Here is a 16,600-nt window from a genome sequence, read left to right as displayed (position 1 = left end):
AAACTTCAGGCATTTCACGCACAAATCAACCTTGTGTATTGTGTTGGTGCTGTACAACATACCAGTCTATTTTGCTTCATGTAAACCTCCAAGTAACACCAATATTTTTTTTTACCAAGATAAAACTTTACACCACTTGATCCGGTCTTAATAAGGTGCCACCTTCTTAAGACCCAATTTCAAATTTGGTTGGGATGAGTCTTATTCAAAGACTGTGAATAAGATGAGAACAGTTTTGATTTTTGGAACAAAAGCTATTAAATTCACAAAGGGATAAGATGAATGATGTGGAAATGTACAAGTTTCAGCAATGTAGCTTTAGAAATTTCTCCAAGCCTAGGGGTATGGGGGAGCTTTAATCTATATCCAGCTGGGCTCTCTGGATCATATTTTCTCATGTCAACAAAAGCATGTTCTAATTAGAATGAACATTCCTCCCCTTTCATCTTTAAAAGAACTGCATCTAAAATTCAGTAGTTGCTTGTAAATGTCTAAGCCTGTGATACTAAATAATTGCAACAAAGAGATGGATTTTTAATTTAATAAATTAAATCATCTTTTACTCCCTTCCTGTTTGACATCCCACATTTTATTCAGCTGGTTAGATTTTTAACAATGTGCAGGATCAAACCTACGGGATTCTCCCACCTTTCCCCACAATCTGGCCAGGAATAACTTCCTTCCCCCTCCAAAAAAAAATGTCAGTTCATTTGCTTAGAGAGACAGTTCAGAACAGGCCTTTCTGGCCCATTGAGATAGGCACCCAGCAACTACCTATTTAACTTTAGCCTAATCATAGACAATTTACAATGACCAATTAATCTACTAACGCACGCGCACACGCACACACAGGATGCTGGAGGAACTCAGCAGGCCAGGCAGCATCTGTGGAAAAGGGAGTTGTCAACGTTTCGGGCCAAAATCCTTTGGCAGGACGGAACGGTTTTGGCCTCAAATGTCGACAATACTTTTTTTTTAATAGATGCTGCCTGGCCTGCTGAGTTCCTCCAGCATTTTGTGTGTGTTGCTTGGATTTACAGCATCTGCAGATTTTTCTCTTGTTTGTACCCTGCTAACTAGTACATCCTTGGGAGGAAACCGGGCCACCCAGAGGAAACTCACGCACTCGTGGGAAGGACGTACAAACTTCCTACAGAGGACACTGGAACTTGAACTTCAAACTCTGATGCCCTGAACTGTAAAAGTGTCGCACTAACTGACAAAGCAGATAAAATCTTCTATGAACGCAAACAACAGGAATTCTGCAGATGCTGGAAATTCAAACAACACACATCAAAGTTGCTGGTGAACGCAGCAGGCGAGGCAGCATCTCTAGGAAGAGGTACAGTCGCTGTTTCAGGCCGAGACCCTTCGTCAGGACATGAAAGGTCTCGGCCTGAAACGTCGACTGTACCTTTTCCTAGAGATGCTGCCTGGCCTGCTGCGTTCACCAGCAACTTTGATGTGTGTTGCTAAAATCTTCTATGAGTTTGAATTTGGTTGAAAGTGGAATGAGAATCTGGCTTATCTATTTTTGTTTCGTACTGTTAGAAACTCTTTAAGCTTGAGAATGAACACAAACATGATTGCACTTTTGGTCACTATAATAAATATTGAATATCACCTGTACCGGTCAAAGGGGCGGAACAGAGTAGCAGTTCGCATAACGCTATTTGCAACACCAGTGACCCGGGTTCAATTCCCGCTTCTGTCTGTAAGAAGTTTGTACGTTCTCCCCATGATCATGCAGGTTTCCTCTGGGTGCTCTCGTAAACACAAAATACTGTGCAGATGCTGGGGTCAAAGCAACACTCACAACACGCTGGAGGAACTCAGCAGGTCGGGCAGCATCCGTGGAAACGATCAGTCGACGTTTCGGGCCGGAACCCTTCGTCAGGACTGTAGGGGGAAGGGGCAGAGGCCCTATAAAGAAGGTGGGGGGAGGGTGGGAAGGAGAAGGCTGGTAGGTTCCAGGTGAAAAACCAGTAAGGGGAAAGATAAAGGGGTGGGGGAGGGGAAGCAAGGAGGTGATAGGCAGGAAAGGTGAAGGAATAATTCCATCCCCCTCCCCTCCCCTATCCCTATTTCACTCTGCCCTACTCCCCCAGCTGCCTATCACCTCCCTCATGGTTTCACCTCCTTCTACTACCCATTGTGTTTTCCCCTATTCTTTCTTCACCTTTCCTGCCTATCCCCTCCCTGCTTCCCCTCCCCCACCCCTTTATCTTTCCCCTTACTGGTTTTTCACCTGGAACCTACCAGCCTTCTCCTTCCCACCCACCCCCCACCTTCTTTATAGGGCCTCTGCCCCTTCCCTCTACAGTCCTGATGAAGGGTTCCGGCTCGAAACGTTGACTGATCGTTTCCACGGATGCTGTCTGACCTGCTGAGTTCCTCCAGCATGTTGTGAGTGTTGCTTTGGGTGCTCTCGTTTCCTCCCACATCCCAAAATTGTACAAGTCTGTAAGTTAATTGGTCACGTGGGTGTAGTTGGGCCACAAAGGCCTTTTACTGTCCTGGATATCTAAACTTAATAAATAAAAATAAAATTAATTAACCGTCGTATCGTTGGCAATGAAAACAGTGCTTGAGCTAATGTGCTGATTTGAATGTTGTTTTTTTTAAGGTATGAAAGTGCTTCTCTGTTACTGATCTATGCAGCATATGTTGCTTTCATGTGCTTTGACATGAAACTTAATCGGTACATAACAAGAACGTTTAGCCCGTGCTGTGCTTGCCTGGCACAAGTGATGGAAGAAAGCAATGAGCAAGAGGCGCTAATGGGCTGGCAGGGAAAAAATGGGCCACTCATATATCGCCGTTCTCGATCGGATAGTGGGATCTTTCAGGACGATTCTGGCTATTCCCAACACTCTCTCAGTTTACACGGGCTCTCGGAGATTACTGAAGGTAAAATCAGGATGTGCATTTGGATGGATTCGTAGTTAACATCTCTATGTCTGCTTGAATAAGGAACTTATTATCAATGAGAAAGAAGTGTTTCACTTTTTTGTGGATGGTGTCTGTTTCAATCAAAGGAATTTGCATATAAATGTGCATTGATATCTATGCAATGTTAAACACCTACCTTTCTCATCATTTGACACACCCCTGCACTCCTCTCCCCTGAAGAGTTTGTGTAAGACTTCACAAGTATTGGATTTTGTGGACTCTGTTAGGCATAGCTGAGATTTTGGAAAACACTTAACATGCTTTCCATAGAATAGCGAATATCCTTGCTATTCTAGGTGATGATTCCATTGTTTTCAAACAACTGGCCAATTGCACAAGAATTTAACTCTTACTTTCAGTGACCCAGACTCCTGTTTTTTTAGTGTAATTTTTATTGTTACACAAATCATGCTTTACCTAGAACAGGTACAATGGGATAGACAATTTCTTCATGATCTGTATTTTGCAGGACACATTAGTTCAACTGGTTATTCTTGCTCTTTTCAAGGAACGATTTTTAAAAGGAGGCCCTTTGCCCCATCTAGTCCATGATGAACTGTTAATCTGCCTGATCCCATTGACCTGCACCCAGACCACAGCCCTTCATACACCTCTCATCCATGTACCGATCTAAATTTCTCTTAGCTGTTGAAATCAAACCCACATCCACCACTTCTGTTGGCAGCTCGTTCTACGTTCTAATCTCCCTCTGAGTGAAGAAATTCCCCCTCATGTTTCCCTGAATCATTTCACCTTTCACCCTTAATCCATGACCTCTAGTTCTAGTCTCACCCAAGGTCAGTGGGGAAAAGCCTACTGGCATTTACCCCGTCTATGCCCCTCATAGTTTTGTATACCTCTCTCAAATTTCTCCTCAGTCTTCTATGTTTTAGGGAATAAACTCCTAACCTATTCAAACTTGTCCTGACAACATCTTTGTAAATTTTCTCTACACTCTCTCAATCATATTGACTTCCTTCCTTGGGAAGTGACGAAAACCACACACAATACTCCAAATTAGGCCTCACAAATGTCTTGTACAATTTCAACATAACATTCCATATTTCCAGCTATCTTTAGAGGACAGTCAATATTCAGTTCCAATTTAATCATCTCTATTTACTAAACTTTGCAGAATATTCAATCCCCTTATAATGCATTAAAATTCAATCTAATGTTTTTTTTTTGAAAGTTAGGTTTCCAATTAAGATGGTGCTACCAAACGTGTGCAACAGCTCACTGGTAGTTAAGAAATCTGACTAAAATCATCACTAAAAATGCCTTTTTCTAATGTAAACTGTGTTTAAATTGCCGCAAACAGTGGAGGGGCGAGCAATGGTGAGGTAAGCTCGGGCGAGGATGAGCCGAGTTGGAGTTCAGGTGCCCGTACAACTGACCCAGGCATGAGGTTGGGCTGCTCTGGGCGCCAAGCTGATTTGAAGAGCTTGAGAGTGGCTTCAGGCTGGGCAGTGAAATCTGGGCTCGGAGTGAGTCGCTGGGCGTCGAAGTCTAGGCCCTGAGTCTTTCACGGTGGCCAGGTCCTACCTCGAGGCACGATCCGCAGTTTAGGCAATTTAACCGCTGGCCCAGATCACAGGCAAGAGCTGATTTTTTTTTTTTTCCCACTCTCCGCGATGTTCACTCCTCTCTCCAGGGTGCTGGAGACTTTTGCTGTTCCGTTGTTTGGTCAATTTCAACGTCGACCCAGATAGACTGAAAAGACAGGGTGTTGGAATTTGAGATGAGCCAATTTTGCTCATTCTCTGTAATGGTCACTCCTCTCTCTGAGGCTATGAAGTCTTCCCTGGCTGCCGTGCTTTGTGCCCGCTAATATGATGAACTGATAAGCAAGGCTTCGTGCCTGCTCTGTGGTTCAGATCTGAGGACTCAACCTGGTTCCGAATGTTGTTCGCTTCAATTGCTTGCATGATTAGTGGGGATTTTTTCCTTCTTTCTCTTGCGCATCAGGTGTTGGTCTTTTATTTTTATTCTTTAATTGGGGTTCTTTCGGGTTTCTTGCTTTGTGGCTACCTGTGAGTAAACAAATCTCAAGATTGTATGATTTTATACATTTCTTTGATTAATAAATGTACTTTGAACTTTTGAGTCTTTGAATCTTTTGTGAAACATTTGAGCAACTTGGTAGGAAACAAGGTCGGGCCTCGGTATGCAAGTTTGTAGGTTGGCAAACAGAAACACATGCCAGGCTATGCATAAGGTAGAGTAAAATCCTCAATCCCAAGGGTCTACCAAAGAAGAAAAGTAAAAGGTTTATCTTGTATATTTTCAGAATTGTTGCAGAGAATAATTTTGAACAACTGAGTGGATAATGAGCACTACATAAATGCTGGAGGAATTTGATTTTGTGAAGAGTATAGATATGAAAACTGGTGTAAACCACTCACACTGATAGGAATGAGTGTGGGGGAAAAGTGCTGGGGGAACAGTCAATGTTTCATGCTGAGAACCTTTTGTAAGGACTGGAAAGAAAGGTGGAAGAAGCCAGAGTAAGAAAATACGTTCCCAAACCAAAAGCCGTGGATGAACCAGGAGGTACAACGTCTGCTGAAGGCTAGAACTCTAGTATTCAAGTCTGGCAACCCAGGCCTGTACCAGAAAACCAGCTATGATTTGTGGAGGGCTACTTCAAGGGCGAAGAAAAAATTTCGAATGAGGTTGGAGGTGACATTGGAAGCACGACAACTCTAGCAGGGTCTGCAAGACATTACTTCCTACAAAGTGTAACCCAATAGCATGAATGGCAGCGATGCTTCAGTACCAGATGAACTCAATGCCTTCTATGCACGCTTTGAAAGGGAGAACACAACTACAGCTGTGAAGGTCCCTGCTGCACCTGATGACCCTGTGATCTCTGTCTCAGAGGCCGATGTTAAAGGAGTGAACTCTCACAAGGCAGAAGGTCCTGATGGAGTACCTGGTAAGACTCTGAAGACCAGTGCCAACCAACTGGCGGGAGTTTTCAAGGACATTTTCAACCTCTCACTGCTACAGGCAGAAGTTCCCACTTGCTTCAAAAAGGCAACAATTATACCAGTGTCTAAGAAGAACAATGTGAGCTGCCTTAATGACTATCGCCCAATAGCACTCACATCTACAGTGATGAAATGCTTTGAGAGGTTGGTTATGACTAGACTGAACCCCTGCCTCAGCAAAGGCCTGGACCCATTGTAATTTGCCTATCACTACAATAGGTCAACAGCAGACGCAATCTCAATGGCTCTCCACACAGCTTTAGACCATCTTGACAACACAAGCACCTACATCAGGATGCTGTTCATCGACTATAGCTCAGCATTTAATACCATCACTCCCACAATCCTGATTGAGAAGTTACAGAACCTGGACCTCTGTACCTCCCTCTGCAGTAAGATCCTCGACTTCCTAACGGGAAGTCCACAGTCTGTGCGGATTGGTGATAACATATCCTCCTCGCTGACGATCAACACTGGCGCACCTCAGGGGTGTATGCTTAGCCCACTGCTCTACTCTCTGTATACACATGACTGTGTGGCTAGGCATAGCTCAAATACCATCTATAAATTTGCTGATGATACAACCATTGTTGGTAGAATCTCAGGTGGTGCCGAGAGGGCATACAGGAGTGAGACATGCCAACTAGTAGAATGGTGCCACAGTAACAACCTGCCACTCAACGTCAGTAAGACAAAAAAGCTGATTGTGGACTTCAGGAAGGGTAAGACGAAGGAGAACATACCAATCCTCATAAAGGGATCAGAAGTGGAAAGAGTGAGCAGCTTCAAGTTCCTCGGTGACAAGATCTCTGAGGATCTAACTAGGTCCCAACATATCGATGTAGTTATAAAGAAGGCAAGACAGCAGCTAAACATTATTAGGAGTTTGAAGAGATTTGGCATGTCAACAAATACACTCAAAAACTTCTATAGTTGTACTATGGAGAGCATTCTGACAGGCTGCATCACTGTCTGGTATGGAGGGGCTACTGCACAGGACTGAAAGAAGCTGCAGAAGGTCGTAAATCTAGTTGGGTCCATCTTGGGCACTAGCCTACAAAGTACCTAGGACATCTTTAGGGAGCAGTATCTCAGAAAGGCAGTGTCCATTATTAAGGACCTCCAGCACCCAGGGCATACCCTTTTCTCACTGTTACCATCAGGTAGGAGGTACAGAAGCCTGAAGGCACACACTCAGCGATTCAGGAACAGCTTCTTCCCCTCTGCCATCTGATTCCTGAATGGACATTGAAGCTTTGGACACTACCTCACTTTTTTTAATATACACTATTTCTGTTTTTGCACATTTTAAAAAATCTATTCAATATACGGGAGGAGAAGATGGCAGTGTGACGCAGCGCGCGCAGCTCTCCAGTGAAATAATATTGTATCTGTTAAATAGGGGCCGTGGACAATTCTGATTGGATGGAGACAGACGTGAAAGCACAGAGGAATATCTGGAGAAATTTCTGAAATGCTGGTTCATTGCCGGTGCTACTGTGCGATCGAGAATCTCCGGAGGGAAGGCCCCAAAATCCCCGGCTTTGCCTGCTGCTGGCGACCGAGGCTGAGGTCGAAGCGTTTGGACAGAGATGGTGCTCAGTGTCGGAGGGCTGATCAGAGCTTGAAGTTTTTGGATGACTCAGAGTCGGACTGTGGTCGGGCATGGCAGGGAGAGTTTTCTTCCGTCCCCCGTCTGCATGAGATGTGGGACTTTCGAGAGACTTTGAACTTTTTTACTGCGCCCATGGCCTGTTCTTCATCAAGTTATGGTATTGTTGCATTGTTGTAACTATATGTTATAATTATGTGGTTTTTGTTAGTTTTTCAGTCTTGGTCTGTCCTGTGTTTCTGTGATATCACACCAGAGGAATATTTTATCATTTCTTAATGCATGCATTACTAAATGACAATAAAAGAGGACTGCTTGTCCTCATAATCTAATAATCTAATCTAATATATGTAATTGATTTACTTGTTTATTTATTATTATTATTTTTTCTCTCACTGCTAGATTATGTATTGCATTGAACTGCGGTGCTAAGTTAACAAATTTCACGTCACAAGCCGGTGATGATAAACCTGATTCTGATCTGCGGTGTGGGGGTGGCGGGGGGGTGGAGAGGAGATGGGAAGAAGTACAATAAGGATGGACCGGACAGGTACTGAACAATGTCATCAAGCTGGCTGCCTCACCGTCGGGTATGTGTGTGTGTGGCGGGGGGGGGGGGGGCGGGGGTGGTACTGCACAGGATCAAAATCAAAATAAGCTGCAGAGTTGTGAACTCAGTCAGGTCCATCATGGGCACTAGCCTCCCTAGTATCCAGGACATCATCTAGGAGCAATGCCTCAAAAAGGTGGCATCCATCATTCAGGGATTCTCATCGCCCAGGACATGGCCTCTTCTCGTTGGAAGGAAGTACAGGAGCCTGAAGGCACACACTCAACGATTCAGGAGCAGCTTCTTCCCCTCTGCCATCCGATTTCTGAATGGACATTGAACCCACGAACACTACCTCGCTACTTTTCTATTTCTATTTTTGCACTACTTATTTAATTTAAATTTTAATGTTTGCTATAATTCATGTTTTCTATTATGTATTGCATTGCAGCTGCAAAGATGACAAATTTTGTGACATATGCCAGTGATATTAAATCTTATTTTCCAGTTTACAATTATTTATCCAGCCACAGTGAAATTAAATCATTGTAGTATTTGTAGTGAATGTTTTTAAATTATGACTGTTGTAATTAAGTGTGGAGTGTTATCACTGACCTTCAGAACTCAAGTGGTGATTAAGCAAGGTTACTGATAGACTCAGAAAGAGGGAGAGTGAAAGGTATGGTAATTTCACTGAAACGTCTGCCCAGTTCGGTTACATAAACTCATCCAAAAGGATTCCAGATCAGAGATCTTGTCACCTGGGTAACAGAATGAAGACATTAAGATGTGGAAAGTTAAGGCAGCTGATCAAAGAATCTTGTTGAGAACTGGAAAGTGGAAGTGATGGGAACTGCTGCAAATGTTTAAGCAGCTCAGATCGCATCTGCTGAGAGAACTGAAGTTGAAACTTTGGTTCTGTCAAAGCTTGCCAGAAACCGTGTATTGAAACTTCAATTCAGATTGCCAGGTTATCTCTCTTTCCCATTTCTCTCCTTTCCCTTGAACCTGCCGCTGAGCTATACGTATCTTATTAATTCTGAGCACTGTCTCTTCTCAATGCTTCTGAGATTAAAAACTACATCTTTGATTTAGCTGTACCATCTACTGAAATTTATATTTTCTGTTTCCCTTTTGTATAAAATGAAAGCTCCAGCTTGAATATAATGATTTATGCAGGTTGACCTGGTGTTCCTGGCTGCCTGGGTGTGTTCTCTGAGAAATCTTAAATGTACTCTTGGGTGGGAACAACTCATTTGCAATTCAACTTGATATGCACATAAAGTTCTCATCTGAAATGATGGGCTTCAAAAAATAGAAATCTTTAAAACATGCCAGAAGCAGATAGGTGCTGGAACTCCAGAGTGCGCACAAAATGCTAGAGGAACGCAGCAGGCCAAGTAGCATCTATGGAGGAGAATAAACAGTTAATGTTTCAGGCTGAGACCCTTCATTGCTATGCCAGATTTTTTACTGACTTTTATAAGACTGTAAGACCATGATATATAGGAGCAGGATTAGGTCATTTAGCCTATCGAATCTGCTCTACCATTTCAACATGGTTGAACCACTTCCATTCTCCTGCCCTCTCACCATAACCCTTCATATGAATGGAAAAAGCTGCAGTCTCAGCCAGCTCCGTCCCGGGCACTAGACTCCTCAATGTCCAGGACACCTTCAAAAAATGATGCCTCAAAAAGGTGGCATCCACATTTAAGGACCCTCATCACCCAGGATGCATCCACTTCTCATTGGTCCCATCAAGGAAGAGGCACAGGAGCCCAAAGACACACACTCAACATTTTGGAAGTGGTTTCATCCCCTCCCCCATCAGATTTCTGAATGGACGATGAGCCGATCAGCACTACCTCACAATTTTCCTTTACTCTCTTTTTGCGTTATTCATTTAATTGTTTTCGTATATTTCTTATTGTAATTTAGTTATTACGTTTTGCAATGTACTGCTGCCACAAGACAACTAATTTCATGACATATGCCAGTGACATTAAGTCTGATTCGGATGTATTTTATTAACTTTACATACAATTTGATTTTTAAAAATAATTTTAAATAACCAAAACGTGTTTTTATTTTTGACATAGATCCATCAAGTGTGTTTGCAATGCCTGAATCGGATGTGAAGAGGATTATCTGGGTACTGTCTCTTCCCATCACCACCCTACTATTCATAACCACCCCAGATTGTCGCAGGCATCAATGGAGAAAATGGTTCCTGCTAACTTTCTTCATGTGTGCTGTGTGGATTTCTGGATTTACATATATATTAGTTTGGATGGTAACCATCGTGGGTAAGAAGAATCGCGTTTTTTAGAATCTCCTTTTGTTTTTGAATAAATGGAGTAGTCCATGGAATGCAAATTTGTGTTTTCTATACAAATTTGTTCCTATTGACTTTGTGTTTCGCATTAATCTAATCCACATCAGTTTTACTAGACCCAATTATGCAAACCAATATAAACTGTTATAGGTTCACTGAGAAAGCCACTGACTTTGCAATACATAACAATGATTAATTAGGGTTTTGCAATGTGTTATAAAAATAACTTCATAATATTAGGTCGTGAGTGCACCAATGAGGGATGATGTCACCTTCAACCTATCCATGTTAGCATCAGTAGGAGTGACTACCACACTGTACTTGTGGAGGTAAAGTCTTGCCTTTGTAGCGAGGTCATCCTGCATCCTGTTGCATGGCATAACAGATGTGCTAAATGAGACGGAACCAGGTCAGACGTATCAGAATCAGGTTTAATGTCATTGGCATATGTTGTGAAATTTGTCAGCAGTACATTGCAAATAATAATCATTTTTAAAAGTGTAAACTACCAGTATACAAAAAATTTTGGAAGTAGTGCAAAAGGAGAGAAAATAATTGTGAGGTAGTGTTGATGGGCTCATTGTCCATTCAGAAATCTGATGGCAGAATGGAAGAAGCTGTTCCTGAAACATTGCGTCTTCATGCTCCTCCTTCATTCCTCCCTGATGGCAGCAATGAGAGGGGGGCATGTCCTGGGTGATGGGGTTCTCAATGTTTTTGAGGCATCGCCTTTTCAAAGTGTTCCCGATGCTGGGGAGGCTAGTGCCCATGATGGAGCTGACTGGGTTTACAACTTTCTGCATCGCTTTCTGATCCTGTGCATTGGCCCCTTCATACCAGATGGTGATGCAGTCAATTAAAATGGCATCTATAAAGTTGCTAAGGACACATTGTTGGTAGAATTTCAGATGGAGGTGAGGAGGTGTGCAGGAGCAAGTTAGATCAGTCGGTTGAGCATTTGTGAGTGCTATAGACAATCACTAGAGGCAGAAAGATGCATTATCAGAATTTGTAGCCTCTGGAGCCACTATATTCCACACTCTACCATCACCACGAAGCCATGGTACCACACTTGGTTCCAATAAAGAGTGCAAAGTAACCACAGTGTACTTAAAAATAAGTCTGTGGAACTTACATAGATTGCAGGACTAACCTATGTTTAATAGCTAAATGAGTATCAGCAGTTAACATTAAATGATTGCACATAGAACATAACAGCACAGTACATGCCCTTTGGCCCATGATGTGCCAAACTTTTAATCTACTCCAAGGTCAATCTGACCCTTCCCTCATACATAGCTCTCCATTTTTCTATCATCTATGAGTCTAAGAATCTACTAAATGCCCCTCATGTGTCTGCTTTACAACCACCCTTTGCACCGCATTACAGACCCCCACCACTCTGTGTTTAAAAAGAATCTTCTCTGACGTCCCCAATCACCTTAAGATGACACCCACTCATATTAACTATTTCCACCCTGGGGAAGTGTCTGGCTCTCCTCTCAATCTATGCCTTTCTAGCATCTTGTACATGTCTATCACATCACCCGCTGCTCCAAAGGGAGAGGCCCTAGCTCATTCAACCTGTCCTCATAAGATATGCTCTCTAATCTAGGCAGCATCCTGGTAAATCTCCTCTGAACCCACTCTAAGGCTTCCATATCTGTCCTATAATAAAGCGAGCAGAACTGAACATCAAGTGTGATCTACCAGGGTTTCAGAGACCTGCAACATTGCCTTGTGACTCAAACGCTGATCCCTAACTAATGACAGCCAACAAACCAAACATCTTCTTAACAATCGTGTCAACGTTTGTGGCGACTTTGAGGGATCTCTGGACATGGGCCTCAAGATCCCTCTGTTCCTTAACAGTGCTAAGAATCCTGTCATTAAACCTGTATCCGGCCTTCAAATTTGCACAAATAATGGAACAGATTAAAGTCCAAAAACTACAATATTTTTTCAGACACTTGGCAAGCTCAAATGAGGTGATTCTTGGAACATTCTTCATTCTCAGGTTCACCAATGCGAGTCGTGTGCACAGGCTGAAGCACTTGCACCAGTGGACAAGAGCAGTGCAGTGTTTCTCAGTGCCCAGTCTCTATATATTTGTTTAAATCTCTCTTGGGATTTTAACTCACATCCTCGGACATAGTGTTGAGTGGCATGAGCTAAGCAATCACTGCTGTGAGAATTTATCTAAAATTATAACCACCTAGTTTAAGAACATAGAATAGTACAGCACAGTACAGTCCCTTCGGCCCACAATGTTGTACCGACCCTCAAACCCTGCCTCCCATATAAGCCCCCACCTTAAATTCCTCCATATACCTGTCTAGTAGTCCCTTAAACTTCACTAGTGTACCTGCCTCCACCACTGACTCAGGCAGTGCATTCCACGCACCAACCACACTCTGAGTAAAAAACCTTCCTCTAATATCCCCCTTGAACTTCCCACCCCTTACCTTAAAGCCATGTCCTCTTGTATTGAGCAGTGGTGCCCTGGGGAAGAGGCGCTGGTTATCCACTCTATCTATTCCTCTTATTATCTTGTACACCTCTATCATGTCTCCTCTCATCCTCCTTCTCTCCAAAGAGTAAAGCCCTAGCTCCCTTAATCTCTGATCATAATCCATACTCTTTAAACCAGGCAGCATCCCGGTAAATCTCCTCTGTACCCTTTCCAATGCTTCCACATCCTTCCTATAGTGAGGTGACCAGAAATGGCCTAACCAGAGTTTTATAGAGCTGCATCATTACATCGCGACTCTTAAACTCTATCCCTCAGCTTATGAAAGCTAACACCCCATAAGCTTCCTTAACTACCCTATCCACCTGTGAGGCAACTTTTAGGGATCTGTGGACATGTACCCCGAGATCCCTCTGCTCCTCCACACTATCAAGTATCCTGCCATTTACTTTGTACTCTGCCTTGGAGTTTGTTCTTCCAAAGTGTACCACCTCACACTTCTCCAGGTTGAACTCTATCTGCCACTTCTCAGCCCACTTCTGCATCCTATCAATGTCTCTCTGCAATTTTTGACAATCCTCTACACTACCTACAACACCACCAACCTTTGTGTCGTCTGCAAACTTGCCAACCCACCCTTCTACCCCCACATCCAGGTTGTTAATAAAAATCATGAAAAGTAGAGGTCCCAGAACAGATCCCTGTGGGACACCACTAGTTACAATCCTCCAATCTGAATGTACTCCTTCCACCACCACACTCTGCCTTCTGCAGGCAAGCCAATTCTGAATCCGCCTGGCCAAACTTCCCTGGATCCCATGCCTTCTAACTTTCTGAATAAGCCTACCATGTGAAACCTTGTCAAATGCCTTACTAAAATCCATATAGATCACATCCACTGCACTACCCTCATCTATATGCCTGGTCACCTCCTCAAAGAACTCTATCAGGCTTGTTAGACACGATCTGCCCTTCACAAAGCCATGCTGACTGTCCCTGATCAGACCATGATTCTCTAAATGCCTATAGATCCTATCTCTAAGAATCTTTTCCAACAGCATTCCCACCACACACGTAAGGCTCACTTACCCGGACTATCCTTACTACCTTTTTTGAACAAGGGGACAACATTCACCTCCCTCCAATCTTCCAGTACCATTCCTATGGACAACGAGGACATAAAGACCCTAGCCAGAGGCTCAGCAATCTCTTCTCTCGCCTCATGGAGCAGCCTGGGGAATATTCCATCAGGCCCCGGGGACTTATCTGTCCTAATGTATTTTAACAACTCCAACACCTCCTCTCCCTTAATGTCAACATGCTCCAGAACATCAACCTCACTCATATTGTCCTCACCATCATCAAGTTCCCTCTCATTGGTGAATACCGAAGAGAAGTATTCATTGAGAACCTCGCTCACTTCCACAGCTTCCAGGCACATCTTCCCACCTTTATCTCTAATCGGTCCTACCTTTACTCCTGTCATCCTTTTTTTCTTCACATAATTGAAGAATGCCTTGGGGTTTTCCTTTACCCTACTCGCCAAGGCCTTCTCATGCCCCTTTCTTACTCTTCTCAGCCCTTTCTTAAGCTCCTTTCTTGCTTCCCTATATTCCTCAATAGACCCATCTGATCCTTGCTTCCTAAACCTCATGTATGCTGCCTTCTTCCACCTGACTAGATTTTCCACCTCACTTGTCACCCATGGTTCCTTCACCCTACCATTCTTTATCTTCCTCACTGGGACAAATTTATCCCTAACATCCCACAAGAGATCTCTAAACATCGACCACATGTCCATAGTACATTTCCCTGCAAAAACATCATCCCAATTCACACCCGCAAGTTCTAGCCTTATAAGCCTCATAATTTGCCTTTCCCCAATTAAAAATTTTCCTGTCCTCTCTGATTCTATCCTTTTCCATGATAATGCTAAGGGCCAGGGAGTGGTGGTCACTGTCCCCCAGATGCTCACCCACTGAGAGATCTGTGACCTGACCCGGTTCATTACCTAGTACTAGATCTAGTATGGCATTCCCCCTGGTCGGCCTGTCCACATACTGTGACAGGAATCCATCCTGGACAAACTTAACAAACTCTGCCCCATCTAAACCCTTGGAACTGATATTATTTAGAGATGTGAGCACAAATATTGAAGTATTAGAAATAAAAGAACCCAAGACACTTGTTTCTAGGTGGAACAGGGGAGTGATCCTTAGTAACTAACTGAACGGTACAGTGAAGGAAGTGCAGATGTTTTGTATTTCCAGTGACCCAGGTTTATTGATGCCCTTTTGTGCTGTCATATAAAATGTTTCCCCCTGTGGCTCTAAGTTTCATCTCAGTATCTATTTCTTCCTACATCCCAAAGTTATGCTGGGTTGTTAGCTGGCTATTATAATTTACTCCTATTTCAGGTGGTTAACAGAATTGGGTGGGGTTGAGTGTCCATCAATTCCTTTATTAATTTTGTAATTTATCATTGCCACTGATGTTTCCTCCTTAAGCAATGTACCCATGAGTACTTGTTACACAGGACATAGCTCCTCAGGGTCCCCTTGTGCCTATTACTGATTTGTAATCATCACCTTAACTGAAGCAACTTGGATCAAGGGTTTGTGTAAATATTTTTTCCATACGTGTACAAGGAGGAATGGGATTGCTCTGAGAGGGAGGGAGGAAGGAATTTGATTAATTGCCACAGTAGCATAGCAGATAGCACGACACTATTACAGCTCTGAGCATCAGAGTTTGGAGTTCAATTCCAATGTCCTCTGTAAGGAGTTTCAATATGTCCTTCCCATGAAACGTGTAGGTTTTCTCCCACAGCCCAAAGGTGTACTGGGTAGGTTAATTGGGCATTGGAAAGTGTCCCATGTTTAGGTTAGGGTTAAGTTGGGTTGTCCGGGGGGGGGCACTGGTGGGGGGTTGCTGTGGCAGCATGGCTCAAAGGGCTGGAAGAGCCAACTCAGTACTGTATAACCAACTGAATAAAACTCATCGGCCAAATGGTTTCCATCTATGTTCAAGAAGTTGAATTGGTAGATTATACAGTCATTAACATATTGCTCTTTGTAGGAGCTGCTTGTATATAAATCAACCACTGTTACAACAGTGATCATACCTCAAAAGCAATGTGTTGGCTATAAAGCACTTCAGTTGTCCTCAATGGGACTTAAAACTTTTCTTTGCTACAAATCATGCCAAACCAGATTGGACCTCATTTTTATATATAAACAACTAACTATGCCCTATTTTGTAAAATTAATGACCATGTTTCTGCAACAAAATTAATGCAGAATACATTTATCATTATTTCCCTCCTAATTACTTTAAGTATATTTTTAAAAAGCAGCATCTCCCTGTGGCCACATATTTCAGTTTTACTTCCCCATTCCCATCCTGCCATGACGAGGCCAAAATCAGGTTGGAGGAGCATCACTTCATATTCCATCTGTGTAGCCTCCAACTTGATGGTATGACCACTGATTTCTGCAGCTTCCAATAATTTCTCCCCCACCCATTTTTGTTATACTCTCTCCCCCTCTCTCTCTTGTTCTCTCCTCCACTTTTTTCCATGGTCCACTGTTTTGTCCTAAGAGATTCCTTTTTTTTTTAAGTCTTTACCACCTATCCTCTCTCAGCTTCTGCCTTCGTTTGCTCACCCAGCCACCTTCCTCATCAC

The 16,600-nt window shown here is 43.1% G+C and overlaps 1 protein-coding gene across 1 annotated transcript in view; it reads left to right on the top strand.

Moving 5' to 3' along the window:
- The window catches only part of slc24a5 (solute carrier family 24 member 5), a 54,201-nt gene that overhangs the window by 31,844 nt on the left and 5,757 nt on the right, over window positions 1-16,600 (top strand). The window contains exons 7-8 of the mRNA XM_072278172.1: window positions 2,627-2,910; window positions 10,210-10,416. Coding sequence (XP_072134273.1) covers window positions 2,627-2,910; window positions 10,210-10,416 — 491 coding nt within the window. The remainder of the gene's footprint in view (window positions 1-2,626; window positions 2,911-10,209; window positions 10,417-16,600) is intronic.

The sequence above is a fragment of the Mobula birostris genome, chromosome 14 (genome assembly GCF_030028105.1).
Source record: "Mobula birostris isolate sMobBir1 chromosome 14, sMobBir1.hap1, whole genome shotgun sequence".
Taxonomy (NCBI): Eukaryota; Metazoa; Chordata; class Chondrichthyes; order Myliobatiformes; family Myliobatidae; genus Mobula; species Mobula birostris.
Note: the sequence above shows the minus strand (reverse complement) of the source record. Positions and strands in the feature narration are given on the sequence as shown.